The sequence below is a fragment of the Grammomys surdaster genome, unplaced genomic scaffold, assembly GCF_004785775.1.
Source record: "Grammomys surdaster isolate TR1022 unplaced genomic scaffold, NIH_TR_1.0 126013, whole genome shotgun sequence".
Taxonomy (NCBI): domain Eukaryota; kingdom Metazoa; phylum Chordata; class Mammalia; order Rodentia; family Muridae; genus Grammomys; species Grammomys surdaster.
Genome location: NW_021620828.1, coordinates 1,750,733 through 1,774,506, shown reverse-complemented (window position 1 = coordinate 1,774,506; position 23,774 = coordinate 1,750,733). Strand labels below are relative to the sequence as shown.

At 45.4% G+C, this 23,774-nt stretch overlaps 1 protein-coding gene across 4 annotated transcripts in view; it reads right to left on the bottom strand.

The window, feature by feature from the left end:
• The window catches only part of Ano2 (anoctamin 2), a 341,107-nt gene that overhangs the window by 48,580 nt on the left and 268,753 nt on the right, over positions 1–23,774 (bottom strand). For all 4 annotated transcript variants that reach the window (XM_028754440.1, XM_028754441.1, XM_028754443.1 and 1 more), the window contains 4 exons: positions 20,091–20,286; positions 4,665–4,776; positions 1,729–1,786; positions 1,536–1,636 (listed from right to left, as the gene is read on the bottom strand). In XM_028754440.1, the coding sequence (XP_028610273.1) occupies positions 1,536–1,636; positions 1,729–1,786; positions 4,665–4,776; positions 20,091–20,286 (467 nt within the window). The remainder of the gene's footprint in view (positions 1–1,535; positions 1,637–1,728; positions 1,787–4,664; positions 4,777–20,090; positions 20,287–23,774) is intronic.

Genomic DNA, 23,774 nt, shown 5'->3' with positions numbered 1-23,774 from the left:
CTAAGAATCTTGGGCAGTAAATGCGCAAATTCAGTTGGAAAGAAAGAGATTAACCAGCTTTTCTTTCCTAGATTTCCTCTGGTTTTGTTTTGTTTTGTTTTGTTTTGTTTTGTTTTGTTTTGAGACAGAGTTTCTCTGTGTAGCCCTGGCTGTCCTGGAACTCACTCTGTAGACCAGGCTGGCCTCAAACTCAGAAGTCTCCTGCCTCTGGCTCCCGAGTGCTGAGATTAAAGGCATGCACCACCACTGCCTGGCTACCTGGAAGATTTCTTGGAAGCATAATGTGCATGATAAAACTCCAGCAAGGAGACAGACTCACAGGATCTTGAACCACCCCTGTGTGGACTGGATCTGTGAGAACTGTGAGGAGCAGAGTATACAGACAGAGAATGAGGAGTCTTGTAAGGGTTCAAGAGACCTATCCCAGCCTGTTAGACTTATCCCTGCCACCTCTGGCACTCCTTAGCTCTGTGACACAGGGCTAGCTAAAAATAGCCCTGAAGTGGATTCCTCTTTAAAAAAATCAACAACAACTAAAAAGGAGGGCAGGGTAGAAGCTCAGCTGATAACGCCATGAGGACCAGAGTTCAATACCCAGATCTAGCATCATAAATAAGGCAAGTACAGCAGCTTCTAATAACAGCTCTGGGGAGGAAGAGACAGGCAGATTCCTAACACCTGCCGGCAAGCCACCCTCACCTATATGGGGAGTTCCAGGCCAGTGAGAGACCCTATCTCAAAACACAAGGTGGAAAGCCTCTGAGAAACAGGTTTCCCCTGACTTCCAGATATACGCCCACAGTGGTATACCTCCACACCCATCCACACATATGTATATCCCACGTACAACCACACACATGTACAACTGCACATATAAGCACACGACATATGGGGGGGCAACCCAAAGCAAAGGAAAAAACCCAAAAGGCTAGAAGGGAAAGAAGATTAGAAGATATGACACATTTTTGGACACCTAATTTGATTTTTTTCTCTTGTTTTCTTGTTTTGTTTTGTTCCCATTTTAGCAGCTGTTGGTAAGTGTTCAGCTTCATAATCATTTCAATCTATAAAATGTGCATAAAGCCTGGAGTTTTACCAGGTATTCACGCCTCCACCCCTAAGACCCTGTATTCCATACTTTGTTGTCAGAGTTTATTAAATGACTGCATCAGACCCTCCTATTCATCTTCCCACCCTACCTGGATCCTCCTACTTATCCAATGGGAGAACAAATACATCAAAAATTTCTGGCATTTTTGGGGTCTCAGTTATCCCTTGGTGCTCAACAGCTACCACATGGAAACCTTTATTTCTATGCATATTTGAGCCACCAACATCTCAGCCCAGATGGGGAAACAAAATGAGTGTGAATGAGTGTGAGTGAGTGTGTATGTGTGTGAGTGGGCGTAGAAGATAATTGCTGGCCCACAGGTAGGGGAATGGACAGTGACCTCATATGCAAAGGGGAGAGGCTGCACAATCTGGACTGAAAATCTGGCATTTCCAGAAGAGACAGAGAACTGATCACCACTTACGGGACTCCAATCTCAAAGATATTGTTCTGGATCAGCTGCTTCCCCAACATGATGATGCTGAGCTGTATGCACAGCTCCATGAGACAGCCTCCAGGAGCACACTGCAGGAGGGAGAGGAGACAAGAGCGGTCAGACCCTGTAGGCTCTGGAGACGTGAATAAGACTAAGCATGAAGCCCAGAGGCTGTACTTGCCTCTTCCATGCGGTAGCCGTCGAACACATAGACGTAGCTTCCAGGTCTGCCCACAAACCTGAAAGAAAAATGTGTGCTAAGAGTCAGAGGACGCAAGGCCACTGGAGCCATTAACCCCACACCCCGTGTGAAACAGCTGTCACTCAATGTCCTCATGGAATGAACTGGTTAAGGAGGTCCCAAGTCACACAAGGACAGTTCATACCCATTATCTGTTAGCGAATGTCTAATACTTTTGATTCTGTTCTTGAGTAGCTATGGTTTCTGGGCATAGGGAGAAAGCTGAGAAAGGGATGAAGTTGAGTGTGGGGAGGGGCTTGGATGTCATGTGAGTGAGTGTGTGTGTGTGTGTGTGTGATTGTGAGTGTGTGTATGTGTGAGTACGACCAAGTGTGAGAGTGTGTGTATGAGTGTGTTGTGAGTGTGTATGAGTGTGAGTGTATTGTGTGTGCATGTGAGTATATGTGTGAGTATGAGCAAGAATGAGAGTGCAAGTATGAATGTATGAGTGTGAGAGTGTGAGTGTGAATGAGTGTGTGTGCATGTGTGTGAGTGTGTATGAATGTGTGCATATATGTGTGTGGATTTGTGAGTGTGAGCGAGTGTGAGAGTGTGCGTGTGAGTCTGTGAGAGAGAGAGAGAGAGTGTGTGTGTGTATGTGTGTGTGAGGTGTGTGTGTGTGTGTGTGTGAGAGAGAGAGAGAGAGAGAGAGAGAGAGAGAGAGAGAGAGAGAGAGAGATTGAGTTCTAAGTGCCTTTTTTCCTTCATTGATATCAAGGACTGAATCCGGATTGCAGCTCTTTCTTTGGTAAGGGCTTATGATATGCCAGGAAACTGAGGGTCTGACCAAAGGTGTAGGCACCCTTCCTTCAGAAAAGAAGGCATCTTGCCTTTTTAGTGAAAATATCCTAAGGAAGGGATGCAGCCTGACCCATTCCTCTCCTGAATTGAATGTATTTTATCGAGGGACAAAGAGACTGGGAAGGAGGCAGACGGTGATGCAAAAGCCAATCACAGAGCAAGGCAGGCAATCACAGGGTCCCACTTCCTTGAAATGTGCACAGCTTATCCGTTATCTAAGAATCCATTCAAAACCAATCAAACTCTACTCACCCAATCAGTACCACTGAGATCTTTTCTATGAACTTTTCTTGTTTTTCTGAGGATGACAGAGCCTTTTCTTCCCTTTCCCTTCCCTTCTCTTCCTTTCCCTTCTTTCTTTTCCATGCTGAGTTTGAACGTAGACCTTTGCATGTGCTAAGCATGTACTGTACTGATGTACTTCATGCCCAGCCCACCCAGCCTATATCTCTTACTGTGTCATTTATCACAGATTAGAGTAGTGCTGTGACCAAGACTATCCTGTCCAGTGTATCACAAATCCAAGAGTTGGAACATTTTGTCTGCAATGCCTTGTGTATGCAATTTGCCTTGGCTATGAAATCTAGATAGAAATACCAGGAAGGTATATATTCATTAATTTGTGCAGTATCTTTCCCTCTATAATGTCCTAAGAGCTAAAAGCAGTAGTCTTTGAACGGTTTGTGTTTACAAACACATCTAAAAAAATCACTTGTGAATAATGAGCATTCTTTGTGGTACTTCATAAGCCTTTGGTCCCAAGGAAGCAACCTGATAGCAGTTGCTTCAAGTCTGATAGGCAATTCCCTTGTATGTAGCCAACTGGCCTGATGTGCCACATGTGTACACACACACACACACACACACACACACACTTGTGTTTTTTAGAAGAGATTTTACATCCAAATCTATTGTATAATAAAGAATTTTAACAGGGTATATGTGGGGGCACTTGTGATCTTAGGACTTGGGAAGTTGAGGCCAGCAGACCATAAACTGAAGTCAAGCCTGAACTACATAGTGAGCTTGTGGCTAGCCTTGACTTCATAGTGATGTTCTGTTTCAAGAAAATCAAAAATCCATGTCGAACAGAAGGAGCTCCTCAACCCCCTCCTTTGTCATTAGTCACTGGGAGGAGCCTCCAAGTTCTTACAATTTCCATGGTGATAGGGACATCTTTGTTATTTATTATGGGCTCTTGGAACTATTGCCTACATTTATCCTAGTGAGATTATGCAGGAGATGTCAGGGATTGACCAGTTAACTGGGCTTCTGAGCCATCAGACAGTATTCTGCCCTCTGGGGAAAGGAGACAGGAGTCTGAGCTTAATCTCATGATACAACCACACAATTTAATGAAATATGCCTAAGCAAAGAGATCTTGGGTGAGCTTGGTTCAAGCTCATGGATATTCCAGGAGGGTAATGAGTCCCTAGGACATGGGCGCTTCAGTATCAGGTCCCTCTGGGACATCATCTGTGAACCACTCCTGTTTGCTGTTTTTGATTCCTCCTCCTTTAACCATATTAAGTCTGTGAGTGTAAGCACTTCACATTTGCAAATTCTGTGAGTTATTCTAGTGAATTCTAGAATTAGAGGAGCCAGTGGGAACCCTAGAATTCATAGCTAGAGGGTCAGAAAAGCAAATATCCTGAGTAGCCCAGAGCATCTGGCTGGTGTAGGAAGTGAGAGCAGTCTTGTGAAGGATTGTGCCTCTCATCTCTGAAGCCTGTATCAACCCCACATAGTCAGCACCAAACTGCACCATGTGACTTCTCGCCAGACACATAGTCCTCTTCTGCTTCATTGTCAAGGGCACTAACTCTTCAAAGATTCTCCCTTCATGGTCTTGCTCAAAGTCTTGTGTAGTTGCCATGGGCATTTGATTCTAAGAATGAAAATCCATTTCTTCATGGATAACCAGATGGGAAACAGCTCATCCCAGCCAAGGAAAAAGAAGAGGGTGAGGATGGGAGCTGACAATGGAGACAGAATGACCCTACTTGTCCTGATAATGGAGGGCCCAGTCAGTAGTGAATTGGGTCATTTGCCACAGGTGCTACTGTTATACTCACCTCCCCTTGAAAAAGGCCACATAGAAGATGGGGGAGTAGGCATTGACAAACTTGAGCAAGAAAGCTTTGAGGATCAAACGTTCTTCAAAAGTCTGCTCTGTTTTCGGAACCTCTGCAAGGAAAGAGCAAAGCCGGCAAGAATGAAATGAGAGGGGCTTTTCTTTTTAAGTGGTGTGTGTGTGTGTGTGTCTGTGTGTGTGTGTGTGTCTGTGTGTGTGTCTGTTTGTCTGTGTCTGTGAATGCATGTACATTCAGGGGCAGAAGGCAGCATTATATCTCTTGGAGCTGGAGGTATAAGAGGTTGTAAACCATGGGATGCAGATGCTGGAAACCAAATTCCTGTTGTCTGCAAGAGCAGTATGTGCTCTTAACGGGTAAGTCAAGCCATCTCTTCAGCCCAGAGGTAAGAGTTTTGACCTTGGCATAAGTCACTACCTCTCATGTTACAACTCTGGAGCAGAAATCAAGTGACTTGTCTGGGTAGCACATGAGAACTGGATAGATTCATACAGGAGATGCCGAACAATTTGCTAGATAATCTGAGGTGACATAAGGTAAATAAGATCTTCATGCTGCTCTTCCTACTGCCCTTCTCCTGACCTCCTAGTCAGTGGGGTCATTCTGTACCCCACAGAGAAGACCTTGAGCAGAGAGAGCCTCCAGCCCTCCCAACATTACTTGGTCCAGGGGAGGTCAGCCTTCATATATGTAATTTCCATAAAATTGTACTAAAACAAAACTGATGGGCATCTGAATTGTTTTCTTTATCTCCTCCTCCATTTTTACCAGCAAGGCATTTATCTGCATTTCTGGGAGGGGCTGAGGTGTCTCCTGATGGCCCTCTCAAATGATGAAAGGTCACCAGAAAAGGTACAGAGAAAAACATGTTTGAGCCCATGTCTCAAACCCATATGTCACAGCCTCAGTGTATTCTGTCATGCCCGAGCAGAGGAATTGTTCAACATCTTTAGCAAGGCTGGAAAAGATCAGACAAAAACCTCTCTGGTTCCCTCAGAAGGCTAAGGATAGTGGGAGATTCCTGTGAGTAGTGTATGGTATGCTTTGGTGGAGATCCCACCAACTGTGTCAGATAAGTGATTTTGTGACAGAGGGAAAGGGTATTGTTAATCCTTCTGTACTATTGTATAAAATATCACCAACTAGTTAGATTACAGAACAACCAGAAGCCTATTTCTGAAAATTCTGAAAGCTGGAGAGGCAAGATCAAGGCAGACTCAATACCCTTCCCTGATCCTCTCCTCATCTGTGTATTCGTGCATTCTTCAACACCCAGGCTCAATCTCCTCCCAGAAGGACCTGGTTTCTGCTCTGCAGAAGGCACCTCATGGCTGTGCCCCACTGTGGTAGAGAGACAGTCATCTCCTGGGGTCTCTTTCCTAAATTCATTATTAAGCCACTGCTTCATGACCTAAATCATCTCTTCTCAAATGTCCCACCCCTAACACTGTCATCTAGGTGATTTAGGATTTGTGCTGGATAGTTTTATGTCAACACAAGTTAATTCATCGGAGAGGAGGGAATCTCCATTAAGAAAATGCATCCATAAGATAGAATTGTAGAATAGCCTATAAGGTATTTTCTTAACTAGTAATTGAATGGGAAGGACCTAGCTCATTGTGGGTGGTACCATCATCTCTGGGCTGGTGGTCCTTGGGTTCTATAGGAAGCCAGGTTGAGCAAGACACAATGAGCGAGCAATCCTCCATGGCCTCTGCATCAGCTCCTGCCTCCAGGTCCCTGCCCTGCTTGAGTTCCTTTTCTGACTTCCTTTGGTGATGAACAATGATATGGAAGTATAACCCAAACAAGCCCTTCCCTCCACAAGTTCCTTTTGGTCATGGTGTTTTATGGCAGCAATAGAAGCCCTAAGACAGGATTTCTGCAGATGAGTTTGAGGGGTTGGGGCACAAATATTTTAGAATCACAGCACATGGTCATACTTATAAGGATCAAGACTAACTTTGCATCATGTAGAAATGTTAAGTATAAAAGTGGCCCGAGCCCGGGGAATAGTGCCAGGACCACACACAGGATGCATCCAATTTGCTTATATACACTCTGCATAGGAATAGTTAAACTGACACCCTGCTCTTTCCTCTGGCCTTCCCTTCCTTGACCTCTGTTCTCATGTTCAAGTCCTTGCATTCTTTAACATTCAAGCTAAATCTTCTCCCAGAAGTTTTTCCAGATGTCTCCAGTTGTCACCTCCCTTTTTGTATGAACTTAAATATCTTCCTATATTAACTACCTATATCTGTGCCTTTTAAAAACTATTGCTGATGCCAAAATGTGCTTGCTGACAGAATCCTGGTATAGCTGTCCTTTGAGAGGCTCTGCCAGAGCCTGACCAATACAGATGCGGATGATTACAGCCAACCATTGGACTGAGCACAGGAGGAGTTAGAGAAAGGACTGAAGGAGCTGAAGGGGTTTACAACCCCATAGGAAGAATAACAACTTCAACCAACCAGACTCCCCAAAGCTCCCAGGGACTAAACCACCAACCAAAGAGTACACATGGAGGGCCTGTGGCTCCAGCTTCATAGGTAGCAGAGGAAGGCCTTACTTGGCATCAATGGGAAAGGAGTCCCCTTGGTCCTGTAGAGGTTCGATGACCCAGCTTAGGTATGAACCTAACCTGTTCATACTGAATGGGCTGCTATGGGGTGGGCCTAGTTGGAGGAAGTCACCAAAGGGACATCTCAGAAGGATGTCCCACTCAGGCCCCTTCTTGTCTATCAGTCTTTGTCTTGGCTGAGTTTGGATCCTCAGCACCCATGCCAAGAAGCTGAGTTCTGTGCCACAGTTCCAGAACTCTAGTGCAGACAAGTGAATTGAAGGAGGTTGCTGGCCAGCCAGTCTAGCAAATCAGTGATCTGCAGAGTCAGTGAGAAAGCTTATCTCAAAATATAAGATGGAGAATAATCGAGAAATATATTTGACATCCACTATCTCTGCCCCCATATCATGCTTACATATGTATACCTACTTTTACACACACAGAGAGAGAGAGAGAGAGAGAGAGAGACAAAGACAGAGACAGAGACAGAGACAGAGACAGAGAGACAGAGAGAGACAGAGAGACAGAGAGACAGAGAGAGACAGAGAGAGAGAGACAGAGAGAGACAGAGACAGAGAGAGACAGAGACAAGAACAGAGACAGAGGTGGGGGAGAGGGAGAATCTTAGATTTGCGCTCAGGCTGGTGTGCCAGATAACAGAGTCCTGTTTGAAGTTGCGCATAGAGACACATATAGAGACTGTCCGCAGTATCTGGTTGTAGCCAGTGTTCAGATGGAAAGAGACTGAGGTAAGGCACAGATAGTGGAGGGGAAAGGGGAGGAGAGAAACGGGAGAAGAGAATGGAGGGGAAGAGAAAGAGAAACATGGAGGGGAGGAAGGAGGAGAAAAGGAAAAAACTGTTGCAATAGATTTTTTCTCTTAAGAAAGGAAGGAAGGAAGGAAGGAGGGAGGGAAGAAAAAAGAAAGAAAGAGAGAGAGAAAGGAAGGAAGGAAGGAAGGAAGGAAGGAAGGAAGGAAGGAAGGAAGGAAGGAAGGGAATTTGATCCTTTGCCCAGAGTGCCCGCCTCACTCAATTCAAAAGTAGCTTATCCTCAACTCCTCTCTTTGAAATGGTAAGAAAATTAAAACAAATGTCACCTAAAAATAAGTAATGAGACCTGAGGGTCTGAGAATTTGGAATGCTTATCTTGTGACTATGTGTAGAGGAGGATTAGGATGAGGTAAGGGGCGACACGTGTCTTTAATTTCCTTTTATAATCCCCTTTGAACTGACTGTGCTCAGATCTCCCAGTCCCTATAGGAATTTCCTCTGTGTTCTCTAAGAAAAAAAAAATAAAAAGAGGAATTCTGGTGTTTTCAGATCTCTTCACTCCAACGAGGAATGAGTGGCTTTCTCTCTCCACAGTGACAAATCACGGGCTTGACGATTATTTATTGGTTTTATTTTTAAAAGCAGCCTGCGCTAGGCTTTTAGGGCTGTGTGCTCCCATAAATAATGGGCATTTTCAATAAACAGTCCAAATCTACTTGATAGGCCACTAAATCACTTGGGTTCCCTGCCTTGGGAAGCCTTGTGGCCGCAGTGGCGTTTGAAGGAGCCTTCTAGACAGGCAGGGCCGCAGGAAAGAAAGCTTAGAGTAAGGGAGTGCGACAGTGGGGCTGAGCGAGGCTGGAGGACAATGCTGGGGGCTGTGGCTGGGCTTTTGGATCTTTCAGAAGCCAGCACAGGGAGCTTCACCTGCCTCCTACAGAGATGGCGAGATTGCTGTGTGCCAGAAAGTATGAAACATTCTCAAAGTTCATTTGGTTGGGAAAATGTGTAAGGGTCACCCACAGCTACCTGTGTGTCAGGCTGCTGGGCAGTCTGAGACGACTCCTGAGGTCTGAACTGGACTTCATGAGAAACAGTCCAAATAAAGTGTCTTTAGATCCCGTCGCTATGGGGATTTAAAGGAGCATTCAATGTTGACAGGATGAGGAGGAAGGCTGGCCGTGATCCCACCTCCTTGAGAGACCCAGGTGGATTAGAGGTTATCTGAAGTTTTCACCTGTTCCCAACCCATGGAAGGCATTCCTCTAGGACTTCATCTAGAACCAGGAAGGAACAGACATTCTGACAGCATTTCCACACAATTTCCTTGCCTAGCCGCCTCCTTTTGTTAAGTGTCAAGCCTCTGCTGCTCTGTGTCACTAAAACACATGAGTGCTAATACCCCAGCTGTAAGCTGCCTTGGAAGATAATTAGTGTGAAAGCCCATATTAGTGTCAGGAGGCTAGCTTAGGACTCAACCTCCCCAGAGATCCCTCCTGATCATATGGAAACATCAGTTAACAACAAGATGCCTGGCACACAACCTTGGGAAAGCATCTTGTAGCGGGGTTCCCCAGCAGCCCGGCGAACAGAGCCATCAAGATGGCAACAAAACAAACCCAGGACCATGCCTCCACATGTTTCAGATGGGTCAGCCATGGCACTGAAGGTTCAGAAGCATGAAAGTGCTGAGTCCAGAAAGACTTCTCAGCCTCTCTCCCGGGGTGACTGAGCTTCCACAAGCAGCAGTATTTCCTGACAGCCTAGCCAGCCAGTCTTCCCTCTATTTGTATAAGTAGGTAGTGGGTAGGTGGAGGAACTGGCTGAATCTTGGTGTGTGACAGTGTTGTCTTGCCTGATTCCTGGAAAGGGAATTCCCTCCCAGAAGCCATTGGCTGGGTAATTAGGCAGCCATAGGATTGGCTAAGGGAGCTGGAAATTGTTCCCTTCTGAATGAAGTTCAGGGAACCCTGACAGTGGCAGTCTGTCACTGGAGGCCCTGTGAAGAAGAAAGTCACCTCAAAAGGTTCAACCACCTCACCAGTTCCACTGAGTGGAGGCGCTTTTCTGTTATGCTACCAATTTGTGCTATGGGAAGGATAGGCTGCTGTCTAATCTGGGTTGTATATGTGGATAACCTATGTGGTATTATAATATGCGGTATAGCAAGGAGACTCAGAGCAAGGGCTGTCATACCCCAGAAGCTTCCTTGCTTAAGTGGATGTGGTGATGACTCCCATCCAGCAAGAACCAGGATTTGACTCACTTGGGTCAATGGTCATGGTTCTAATAAAGATGTTACTGGCAATAAAGAGGTATGAAGGGAACATGGTGTCACTGGACCAACCCTGAGTGGACTGCAATTATACAGGGGTGCAATTCTTCAGACATATGGGAGAACTAGATGCCTGCAGAGAACCACATATCTGCAGAGAAGATGTCATTCAGTTGTTCTTGAACTCATGGTCCTCCTGCCTCAGCCTCCCAAATAGATAGGATTACTGGGTTGTGCTGCCTGGCCCAGTGGCGGGGGGGAAGGGGTGTAGAGGTGTAGGGTGTGTATTGACTTGTTAACAGGAGAGACATGCTTCATTGCTTAAACAGGAAAATAAAAGAGATGTGTTGGGCAGCTAGCTCAGGTTAGGAAGGCCCTCTCACCTCTCACCTTCTTAGCAGGGTTGTATGTCAGGAGGTCACAGAAAAGAAACAAAAAGACATGAATGTAGGAAAGGGATTTGCTGGAAGGGGCTGATAGGAGACAAAAGAGAGAATCAGAAAGCAGATAATCATCAAGTAAATTTAGTTAATTAACAATTCCTTAAAAAAACCTCAAGGGCACAAATGAGACTGTCTTTCTGGCTGTTATCCTGTGTTTCTGCCTGCATACCCCTAAGCTCAACTGAGAACACCAAGCACCTGCCCCACCTTCTGCTCTGACAAGATGAAGGCAACACAGGGAGCCTAGAAAGCCTCCCCAGACAACGTGAAGAGGGTGTTCTTGGGAAAGGGACTGCCTATACCAGGAAGGTGGTTCATCGAATGACTAGAGTGGAGGAAAGACACTTCTAAAGAATCAAGGGGCAAACTCTATGTGTGGATATGCTCCAAGCAAGGAGTGGAGACCGGAGATCTCCTATCCTGTCAGCAAGGCTGGGTGCACCTAGACAATGAAGCTGCGGAGAGATGTGCTCGAGTAGTCTCAAGCCATCGCAGTGCACACAGTGGGACAGTAGCAGCCACAGCAGCCCAGCCCACAGTTAATCCACCTGCTTCTGAAGAGACTGAGGGTAAAGGACCAGATCTTGTGGAGAGTTTACATGAGACTTTTTTTAAGAACGAGGCAAAGTGAACTGAATCAACTTGTTAGAAAATTAATTTAGCTAGTGTGTGTGTGTGTGTGTGTGTGTGTGTGTACAGATGCCTACATATACCAGAAGAGGGCATGGGATCCTCATAACATCAAGATATGAGAAATCTCACCACAGACACCTATCCAGGCCATTCACCATGCCTTCCCCACCAGGATGGACAGAAAATGGAGGCAGAATAAGCCTTTCTTCTTCTAAACTGACTACCAGATATTTTTGCCCTTGGAGGATGCAGGAGTTATGGAAGGGTGTGAACACCTGACATGAGTGACCAGAAACAAACTTAGGTCCACTGGAATAGCAGCAAGTGGTTTTAACTGTGGAACCACCTCTACAGACCCCTCTTTCAATTTTAAAATTTTTGTCTGTGTATCTCTGTGTGTGTGTGTGTGTGTGTGTGTGTGTGTGTGCGTGTGCGTGTGCGTGTGCGTGTGTTACATGTGAGTGTATGAGTACATGCATCCATGTGCATGCATGCTGAAGCCAGAAGAGGATGTCGGATAACTTCCTCTATCATGTTCTTCCTATTCCCTTGAGACAGGACCTCTCGCTGAACCTGAAGCTTGTTATTTCAGATAACATAGTGTGATGGTTTCAATGACAGTGGCCTTTAGGGGTTCATGGATTTGAATTCTTAGTCACCTCAGTAGAGAATGGAACAGTTTAGGAAGGATTAAGAGGTGTGGTCTTGTTAGAGGAAATGTGTCATTGGGAGTGAGTTTTGAAGTTCTAAAAGTCCACATCAGTCCTCGCCCCTCCCTCTCTGCCTCCTGCCCACAGATCAAGATGTAAAGCTCTCAGCTATTGCTCGGGCAATATGTCTGCCTTCTTCCCACTATCCCACCAAGATGATTATGGACTAACCCTCTGAAACTATAAGCAAACCCCCAAATTAAATGTTTCCTTTTATTAGTTGCCTTGGTCATGGAGCCTCCTCACAGCAATGGAATAGTAACTAAGACACTTTACTTGCTGGGGACTTTCAGGATCCATTTGTTTCTGTTTCCAATTCTGGATATACAGGCACATATGCCATGTCTGTTTTTATTTTTGTTTGTTTGTTGGTGTTGTTGTCTTTGTTTGTTTGTTGTTCTTTATTTTGTTTTTTTTTTAACATGGGTGCTAGGAGTTTGAACTCAACGCCTCCTAACTACACAGCAAGTACTTTTATCAACTGAGCCTTCTCCTAGACCCATTTGTCAACTCTTGCAGAACTAGAAAAAGCTGCTGAGAACAACTAATTTAGATTATAACTGTATTTTAAAAATCTTTTGTTTGTAGGTTGTTATGGTTTGAGTTTGAAATGTCCCTTATAGGTTCCTGTGATTAAATGCATGGCCTCAGCTGATAGTGGTGTTTTGGAAGTTTGTAGAACCTTCAGGATGAGAAGCATGGGTGGTGGAGGCAAGTAGCTGGGGGCTGGTCTTTGAGAGTTATGGCTCCACCTCCCTTCTGTTTTCGTATGCCTTCTGATTGATTCATCCAGATACATGAAAGCTCATCACACATACACCTATTCAGGCCATCCACCACCCCTTCCTCGACAGGATGGGCAGAAAATGGAAGCCAGAGTAAACCTCTCTTCTTCTAAATTGAGTATCAGATATTTTTGCCACTGCAAGATGTCATGCAAAGCTAATGAAATTCAGATCTCCATTAAGCCTAAGACTCTTAGATACTCAAGGTTTCCTCCATTTTTGATTATATACAATTTATTCTTTGCACCTAATTAAGATTAAGAAATAAAGTTTGGGAAATAAAAAGGTCAACAAAGTTCTTTGTCTAGCAATAAGTAATACAAACAAATAAAATGGGAAAATTAAGATTGCCTACACCATTGGTGCTGTTTTGAGGTTGAATATACATATGCTCTCCATTTGTGATGGTCTATCTGGTGATACTTGATCTTCACAGTTGGTAAAAGCCATACTCAGAAGAAACTATGCTTTGGATGTTGACCTTTTCCTGGGTGAGGGATTTCCAGTAAGTGAGACCATGGGTTCAAGGAGAGAAGAGCCACATTTTTTTTCTTGGCAGTAAGTTTCCATTTCTCCAAAAGCAGGCTGTTTGTCTTCACCTCCAGGCTGCTTCTCCTTTCCCATTTCCACACAAGGAAGATGGGGCTTGGGATCAACCCTACTCCAACATATCAGCACATGTTTCTGAATCTGTGTTAAGACAGAGGACCTTATTGTAGCTGTTTCTGTACCCCTGCACCAAGATAAAGGATCCCATCACTAGTTGTGTCCATACTTGGAGACCCAATTCCAGTGTTGGAAACTACGCACTGATAACCTGGGACTAACACAGGACAGAAAGGACATCACTGGTAGGAACCTGGAAAAATCCAGCTCCTGAACTCCATCACTACCCAAGGAATCTAACACTCACCAATAAACCTCTCTTTCACTTTCTCTTAGCTATTTTCCTATCTTTTAATTTTTTTAGTTGGAGGGAGAAAAGAACCATTAGCCAGCTATTATCAGAGGATGGTGGGCAATGAGTGTAAGTCGCAACTTCCAGTCAGCTACATGATCCTGAGGAGAGCCAACTGACACTGTATAGCATGCTATGTTTGATGTCCCTTACACTAGGGACATTAAATTCCCTTTTGACTCATGGTATTTTCAACATCTAATGAGTTTATTGAGCGACAGGTCCATCATAAATTAAGTATATTTTTTTTACTATAATGAAAATCCTTACGGCTACAGTACATGGTAAGTTCTGTGTCAAGTGGATGTGTATACATGCACATAGACACACATACATATTAACTGCTTTGTCCACTCAAATTTCTAAACTTCAACAGTGCCATAAGTAAAGTCAAAGAAATGACTAATTGGAAATTGAAAATACAGTGGTGGAAGCTGTTGAATAGCAACTTCCTTTAATTCAAATGTTCCCTCTCAGGAAGCTCCTGAAACTTACAAGATTCACAAAGCCCTTCCTGGAGGTGATATACATGTACAGATACACATACTGTATCTGTACATACACAAACACACATACATATACATATATCCATACTGTATTTATATGTAACATATATGCAATATATATGTGTATTAATAATTCATGTGAAAAGAGCAGAAGAGACTTCTGGCATGTTGCGCAGGGAGCTCTAGGGATACAGCTTCCATGAGTCATCATTTATGCTAGGGTGGCCTTTATGGTCATGTGGCTGCCTTTGACTCACTCCTGTTCCTATAAGTAATCTCTCACCACATGTCTTGTAAGTAGCTCCAATAAGCTTACTGGTTCATGAAACTAGACTTGGATGGGATAATTCCTTTGGTCTGTGTCTGTGCCATATATGGTATAAATGAGCACTTCTTCCTGCCTCCTCAAGAAGTATAACAACAGAAAACAGGCATGGTGAAGCACATCTGTACACTTGGAGGCTGAAGCAGAGGACTGTGAGTTGGAAGCCAACCTGTGCTCTACAATGAGTTCACATCCAGCCCAGGCTACAAGGTGAGTCCCTGTCTAAAGAACCAAAACAAAACCCCCAAAGTTCAGCCATCAACACTACCAACAGAAAGTTATGTAGAGCAAAGTGTGTGCAGTGCTGACAAGTGCCTGGAACAGGGCATGGAAGGCGGCACTCAATGAGAGTGCTTCTTGGGTCTGTCCCCCTTTTGCTTTTGTCCTATCTGAGTCCTGCCCCATCTAAGATCATCTGGGCAGTGACAAGCAGGTGTGAGCCATGGCAACGTTTGTCCAAACAACTTGTAAGCATAGCAACTTTTGTAAGAGTCGTGGAGGCATCGAATTGACTGGAGTTTGCCATGTTTCTAAAGCCGATAGAAGGCCAGCCTTGCAACTCAGAGAAGTACAATGGAGACAGCTGAAAGGCTTAGGAAGCTTTGTGTGCTAGCATTTTGCACATGATTTGAAGAGAAAAGAAAGAAACAGGAGGAACCAAGTTGAAGCTAGTACAGCCAGCAGAGGGCATCATGACCAGCCTGCCTCTCCACTTGGCCCCCTTCTAGGCCAGGCTAAACTTGTGCCTATGCTGATGACAAGATTGCAGTGGTCAAGAACACTAGACATTATGAAATGCCTGGAACTGGTCAGCTGGGTTCCCCTTGTCTCTTTCCATGCATGAGGCATGTGCTATCTACAGATCCTTTTCTATAGCTATCACCTATTGTCTCTCTAAGGAAGAATACATCATTGAAGATTAAGAAAGACCTCATCCCCTTCTCATTGGAACCTCATTTCTGGTACACACTGAACCTGGATACACACAGGGTACAAAGTGCCTTGACTGGCCAAATGTACACTCAGACAAGACTCCTAGGCTCCAGCCATTTCTCTACACACTCCTATTTTCAGCTTATAAGCCCTTGCTTCACCAATGACATGCTATCTTCAGAGTGTGCTGCTTTTTGCAGATAACCCATTGCCATTGTTAGTATGGCAGCTGAGGAGGTGATTACAGCTTTTATCTACCCACGTCTGAGTTGATCGCCTTCAAGGCATTTAACAAAATTTGCCTTTTGTCATAAACATTATGGCAAGCATGGTCTTCAGATAGCCTGACTGATCTTCCATCACATAGCCTGGAGAAAATGCTCAATAACTTGTTAGGGTTGTTTGTACCAGCTGTTTGCACCTGGCAAGCAAAACATACAGTCACAGGCTCAACAACTATCAGGAGATCTGGGACAGGAAGCCAGCTGGCCACTAGACCTAGTGTGAGAATGGCTGGGCAAGCCCCTCAGCTTGGCACATTTGTCATTCCATTAAGTGGCATTATCGATGGTTCTGTGTCTCCACAGAAGCTGTCCTAATGTCCTGAAGACATAACTCTGCCTGTGGTTATACTAGGTACCTACACTGTAGGAGCATCTCTGTTGAATACACACAATCACACAGTAGCCTCTGTTGTGGCTGGCAGTATGCTTATCTTGTGGGTAAGCTGTGAATGCTTTATTTGAAAAGGATGGATCCAGGAGGAAATGCATTTCACAGACAGTGACACCTGCAGATGTGTGCTAAGATCACCAAGAGTAGGCACCAAGAACCACCGGCCTCAAGGGTTCTGTAGCTTGAGAAGAGTCAGGAGCACAGACCTGTCCCAACAGAAGGGCATTCCATGCCAATCAGTGGGGGGTGGAGGTGGGGGTGGGGCTGTCACTGTGACATAATACTTGGCAGAAACAATTTAAAATGAGGGAGGAGTTTGTTCTGGCTATAATTTCAGAGCTTTCAGTTGCATCAAAAATCAGTGTCTTACACCAGGGTGGCCAGGCAACAAAAATAATGCCTATGTTAGCTGCCTTTCTGCTTTCTCCTTCTTCATCCTACCCATGCCCCCTACCTTTGGAACAACACTGCTTATATTGAGGGTGGATCTTCCCTTTATTTAGTCCTCTCTGGAAACATTCTCACAGCTATGCCTCGCAGTGTGCATGATTGTTCTGCCGGATCCTTCTTAACGTAAGCAAGTGACGATCAGGATGGACAGTGACTCCGTTGTACATGTATTTCAAATATTTCGTGTTTGAACTTCCTCCACAAGTGTGCTGTGTTCAGGAGCGATGATGGCACTTCTGCTAGGGGACCCCAACCCTCATTTTCTCCTGACATACTGTCCTCTGAGGCCTCCATCAGTCTGGTAACTGTATGAAGCAAAGAGCCATCTCCAACATTAAACATGTAATGTGAGAAAAAAATACATAAACTATATTAAACAACTAGAATGTAAATATGAATGTGTGACCTCAGCTGAGTCTAATTTAACTTCATTCAGACAGAAGCAATAAGGTAAGATAGTGTATGATCAGCATCCAACGGCCTTTCCCTTCTTGCTTATTCTCAATTGTAGCCATGTTTATTTTCTGCTCCATCTTCCCACCCTTCCTCTAGGTTCTGGTTGGTAGTTTCTCATTCATGTCACAGCTACAGCATGGTCAGTTGGATAGGAATGTTCCTGAACACCTTAGGTCCAAAGTTCATGGCCTCAGACCACTCTGCACTACAACACATCCTTCTTACACTCTATGCAGTGTTTTTAATTATTGTCTATTGTCCCCTTGTTTCGTGACAGGCATGATGACATCAGGAGTGTACAGGGGACTTGTCACCTCTCATGTTGTAAGAATTGTGACTGGTACAAAGCTGACGCTCCACAAAGAATTGATGGAGGAATGGGTGAGTGAAAGATTCAAAAAGGAGGAAAATCACCAAGGACTGAGCGGCCGAGCAAAGGATGGAAAGAAGACAGTCTTCTTGTGGCCAGGCACGAGGGTTGCAATGCATATAGTAGCCTGGGATGATCATGACCGAATGGATTGTCTGCAGTACACTGAGAAGAAGGTGGTTGAGAACCTCAAGCATTGGTCCATTGCTACCTAAGGGCAATGGGTAGCTCTCCAAGAATGATCAGCAGTAATGCTTCAAATTCAGGCTCTGATGATTGGGAAAGCACTGACAAGCTAGAGACTGATAGAGAGGGGTGAAAGACGGGCAGAATCATAAGACCATGAGAAGAGTACAGCAGGGTGCTAATCTATGAGTAGAAGTGGGATGACGGATTGACACAACTTTGTCTAGCAGAATTCCCTACTGTACAATGCTGCATGGTCTAGGATACAAAGGGGAGGGACCCAAGTCCAGAACTCAAAGGCTTTGTCTGCTAGAGCCCCGAGTCAGTGGTCTCCAGTGCACAGCAGTACGTCTCTGAGCCTCCTGGGTACAGCAAGCCTAAAATAGTAAAGAACGACAAACAGACAAATACCCACATGGACTCATTCCTGGGTAGAGACTCAGCACACCATTGTGTGTTGATGGTTAGAGACTTAGACCAAAGAGCATAGGGGTCTGCATCTTCAAGGGAGAACCTGAGTTTGAACCTTAGTTAAGTGAAAATACACTTCCCTGAAGCCATAGAAGATAATGTGGGCTAAAAGAAATCGTGGTGTGTGTGTGTGTGTGTGTGTAAGAACAAATTAATGGTATTTCTATCTTTTATGGGACATTGGGGAGTGGCTCAGGAGCTGGAGGAGGCTGAGTTTTCTGGGTAAGGAAGAGAGTTAGAAACAACAGGTAGGTATAGATAGGCTCACAATGTAGAAATGTGGGTATGTACACGCTTGTGTCTGCGTGAGATGCTAATGATTGAATCTAGGGTCTCGTGCATGCTAGGGAAGTGATCTTCCACTGAACCACACCCCAGATTTATGATTCATTTTGTTCATGGCCTTAAACAACAAAAAGATAAAGGTAGGTTCAGTCAACTCCCTAGACACAGCTTCCCACTCCACGGTGGCCTGGGTCTACCGTGAGCTCTCCTCCACCCACCACAGTAGGGCTCTCTGGTCTCCTATGAATGTGTCATGCTTTCCCTCCCCTGGATATTGAGTTTGCTTCTTCCACTCTGCTGGCATTTACATCCAGAAAAAGTCTTGCAAGCCATCCAAGTGTCCCACGACCCACTGGTTACTGTGCTTTTCTGATCTCTCCCTTCCTTGGCATTTCCTTAGTTTGTTTCTTTGCCAAGAACTTCCCCTCTGCTCATCATTCTTCCCTTCACACATGCCTGCTGGGCACCAGTTACTCTGCTACGAAGTGTCCACCTCTAAGCCTACCTGGGTGCTCTGGAAAGCAGGACACTCCCCCCTAATGTCCAATAGAACATGGTACAGCGTATTACCGAAGATGCTGAGTTAAAAGCACTCTCTGATTTTTCTCAAGAAGCCTATGAAGGAATGTAAGCAATACCACATGGGTAGATGCTCTGAGGGAGCAGAGCTGTCTCTCACATTTGGATGGTAAGCACCGATACCAGCAGGGACAACAAAGGTGGGGGCCACTATGTGAACCTCATGGTAAAGGCCATGCTGCAGAGAGGCACCTACAGAGGCGCCTCCAGAACTCCCATGTCCTGACAGGAATACTGAGTGTGCTGTTACACAGGCAGCGGACTAGACATCATGTCAGACTCAACTTTCCCAGGAAGCTAATGAGAGGCTGGGATGACGAGTCCCTAGAATAAAGAAGGAACCCCCCCCAATTCAAAGATGAAGGAGTGCATCCAGGCTACCCAGATTAAGCAAACCATGGAAGAGTCTCTGCACTGGCCCTCCCCCATCCAATGGGCAGGAATGCCTGAATGTGTCTCAGGCAACAGCAGGTCCCGGCTCAAATGACACTTCTGAATGTGAGGGCCATGACATTTTCCTCACTGGCTTGGAGCTTGGGAAGTCTGATATGCCTCTTTGAAGTCTGCTTAGAGCCTGGGGAATGTGAGGGCTTGAGAGGATAGATAAGACCCTCTTGGCCTCAAGTATCAAGAAGCTTTTCTTCCCTTTAGACAGGCTGCTGGGAAAATGAGGAGAGCTCAGGTTCTATAGATTCTAACAGGAAATGATGAATTTGCCTTGCTGCTATGTTGGGGTAAAAAAAAAAAGACCTTGTAGATTAAACAGAGGCAAGAGTGAGCTCTCTGTCACACAAGACAATCAATACAGGCGCTCGGTCTTCTGAGCATGCATGATACAGGAAGGATTCCTGCTGGCTTAAGCGAGGCCCTTTGGTAGGCCCCGAAAGCCACCATACTTCATCATTCTTACAACTCAAATGTACAAACTCCTGTTCCATCCCATCTGTCATTTTGGGTCATTCCTATCAAATACCTCACACACATGGACTGACCATATTCAAGACTCAAGACAAAGGATTTGCGACACAGTACCGATTTTGGTAAGCCACTTGGCCACAGCACCGTAGATCTCATCCAAGATGAGGATGACCACAAGGTTGATGATGACCGCTGTTGCAGTCACTGTCACCCGGACATTGGAGCGTGTGGCCTTGTTGAGAGACAGAGCAGCTGCAGTTGTGATCCGATAGACGATGACCCCAAAGACAATGGAGAATGTCAGGGCGATCTGTTCAGAGAAGACAGGAGAAGGGAGGCAATTACTAAGCAGGAGATCATATCTGCAGTCAACTATTGAGCACCTACTGTTTGCACACATCAGCTGTTAGCAAACTCTGGTTACTGAGTGGACGACAGAGGCTCTGCAAAGCCACTGAGGTCTGATGCAGCATTCTGAGTTTTAACACATTCTTCAAGGCAGAACATCTCCAGCTTCTACCAGATCCCAATAGTCTAAATCACACTATACTACACAAAGACGAGAATCCTGGACACTGTGTGGCATGAGGCACATCCTGTGATTTCCTTCACTCCACCTACTATGGAGATAAAAGGCACTCCTGCTGCACCGTAATAACAGGTGTGAGAATATTAAGCACTGAGTAAAGACAGCTGCTGAGGGACGCAGCATGCCAACCTGCTTGGTCAAGGACTCGTGTGGAGGAAGTGAATTTCAAGTTGGACCATCCACTAAAGGAAAGGGTGCCACACTGGAGACGTTTGAGCTGAGAAGGGAGGAGTTACAGCTTGACCAACGGGAGGTAAAGGTTGAACACAGAAGAGAAAAATAAGATCAATCCAAGTGGTGTTTGCACAAGATGAGGTGAGCAAAAGCATTGCATTCTCTTCCAGACACCTTGGAATAAAAGGCACAGATTCAAATTTGATGTGCAAATCTCTTGTTTCTTTGTCCCAAGGAGGCGCCCCAGCCCCTGATTCTCCATGGTCCACATTACCTCTTCTAGAACCTAAGAACCAGAGATTCTCCTCAACCCACATGCCAGCCCTTTCCCATCTCCCCTCTGCTGTTCCTCTCTTAGCCAAGGAAGGGCAGTTCCCAAGAAGCGCCAGGATGCTGTGAGTAAGAGTTCCTAATCAAGGCTCTCAGCAAGGGGCAGAAGCAGGGAGGCCTCTGTCATTAGCAGGCCCCATCCTGCCCTGGGCCACTGGAGCAAATATAAATTGGCTTCAGTCAAAGAAGTCATGTTTTATCCTTGCTGCCAATGAGACTGTTCAGGTACTGGTTGGTCTCCAGGGTAGAAGGGATGGGACACTGACTGTTTAAAACATGAGGTGAGGGAAGGGCAGGTGGAAGTTTCCCCTAGTACACAAAAGAATGCTGGAAAGACAGTAGACAGTCGGGAGGGGGAGGAGAGTTACAGGGAGGGTGAGGAAGAAAGTGAAGGCCGGGCTGGGAAGAGGTCTGAGCAGTACTTTGCAGACAGTCAGCATATGGACCCATGCAGACCTCTAGGGTGCCAGTGTGCTGAAAACTGGGGTGCTAGTGAAAGGCTGGGCTGCCTAGCCTGGTATGCTTTATAAATGTTATAATTTGTCCTGTGGACCCTGTAAGAAAGGCAGAGCAGGAAGAGGTCTTTTATGGTCAAGGGAGAGTATTTCAATGTGTGTATGTTTGTATGTGTTTGTGTGTGTTCGCGCGCATGCGAGCGTGCGTGTGCGAGCATGCGTGTGCATGTGGGTGTTTGCAAGGATGACAGAAGAGAAGATACCCCACTGGAGGCCACTCTTTGAATGGAAATACAGCAGCAGCACTGCAGGACAAGGGAAGGATAACTCTTTTGAGTGGGGAACCTGGACATGACATCACACTGTTCCACCAATGTAGATGATTCACTTCCTGGTCTTCTGGGACTGACACTGCCTGACAGTTAGAGCCTAGAAAATGTGGTGTGAGATTCTCTTCCGCCCCCTGGTCCCCACCTCTGATCCCTTCTACAATGATGACTAGTGAAGGGTGTATTGATGAGGTGGCAAAGGCTGGGTACCGAGGACAAGCCAGTGTGTGTGTGTGTGTGTGTGTGTGTGTGTGTGTGTGTGTGCGTGTCCATTTGGTTTGGTATAAGGAGAAGACTAGAGGAAAATGCCAAGAGTATCTGCTGTTTGAGAGTCATAGGGGTTGGGGGTGAATGGAAGATCTTCTCTCCTGAGCTTCTCTGAGCTACGTTTGAAAGGAGAGAGTATAGTGTATAGCTCATAGCCCTAGGGGCTGCATCAGCTGCGAGCTTGACTGAGACACAGAATCTCAGAACAACTCCAGATCCTGACTTACAATCCGTACAGTGAAAGTATTCCTAGTCAAACCAGAGCTACCTTGTTCTCACTTAGTCTTCTCACAGAATCACCCCCCACCCCCATCCCTAGCCTCTGCTTGTACTTGGCAACCTGGCATCACTTTGATCTTGATTTTTTTTACCCTGTGGTAAAAACCAGGTTCTCAATCTTGATTGGGCTTTCCCAAAACATCTCTAGATCCACAGAGCTTCCCAGCAGCCTAGGCTTAGAGAACTCCAACCTGACTTCATATCTGTTTATGGACAAAGCAGCAGATGTGGAGAAAGTTCTTTGCTCTTGACCACAAGGATTGTATTATCCCCTATGACTCTTAGAACACAGTGGGAATGAAAGAATTGTAACACTTAGGGATCATCTACTTACAACCTTTAGTTTCACGCATAAAGAAAGTGGAGCCAAAGCCTCAGCAATCTGATTGGTCCAAGGTTTGGAGGGCATAAGGCCGAAGCGAGGTGACAATGGATAACTAACGATGACATCATCAACATCACTTCCCCACTGTATCTTCTCCATGTCACTCTTCAAATCACATCTTCACTTGAGCTAATCCTTACAACTACCATCCATCCCGTAAATGAGGTTTCATGATGATCTATGACTGAACCCTACCGTGTGGAACTATGCCCATGTTCCCATCCTGAAATTAGATCTCAGGTCTCTTGCCATGTACTCCAATGCCTTTTCCACCATTTGTGGTTGAGTAGTGGATTGTGTCTCAGATAAGCTGTCCTGTAAGGCACTGCACTGGGACACATCATGTTTTGGGTCCATCTCCACCACTAGGGTAAAGAAGCTTGGTCACGTGCCACATTCTATGGCTAATTCTATTCCACAGCACTGCTCCCTAAGTGAAGCCAGCTTGCTAAATAACTGCAGCAGCTTCCCGCTCAACTCTCCCGCTCCCCACACTCACCTTCTTTACCAGCATTTCTCACAACAGCCAAAGGCACTCTCCTGTACATCAGATCATGAAACTCCTCTGCAAACGCTTCCTTAGGGAGCCCGCTTCTTGCTCTGACCCTTGCTCCTTTACTTCCCTGGCTGTATCTCTTGGCCTCAACCACATTGCTGCTCTTCTTCTCACTGGGCATCCTACCAGGCACTACGGTAGTCTGGAGTCCCTTTCCTCAGTCTTCCCTCGGACTCCAAAATGTCAACGTGGCTGCTTCTTTGTCCTATTACAGACCCTTGCTAAAATCTTAACAAGACTTCCTCATTTGACTTATTTAATAGATGCATTTGTGATATTTGTGATTTTAAATTTTATTTTATTGGGAACATGCCAAACATTCCATTATACACACACATCTCACACACACACACATACACACACACACACACACACACAGAGAGAGAGAGAGAGAGAGAGAGAGAGAGAGAGAGAGAGAGAGAGAGAGAGAGAGA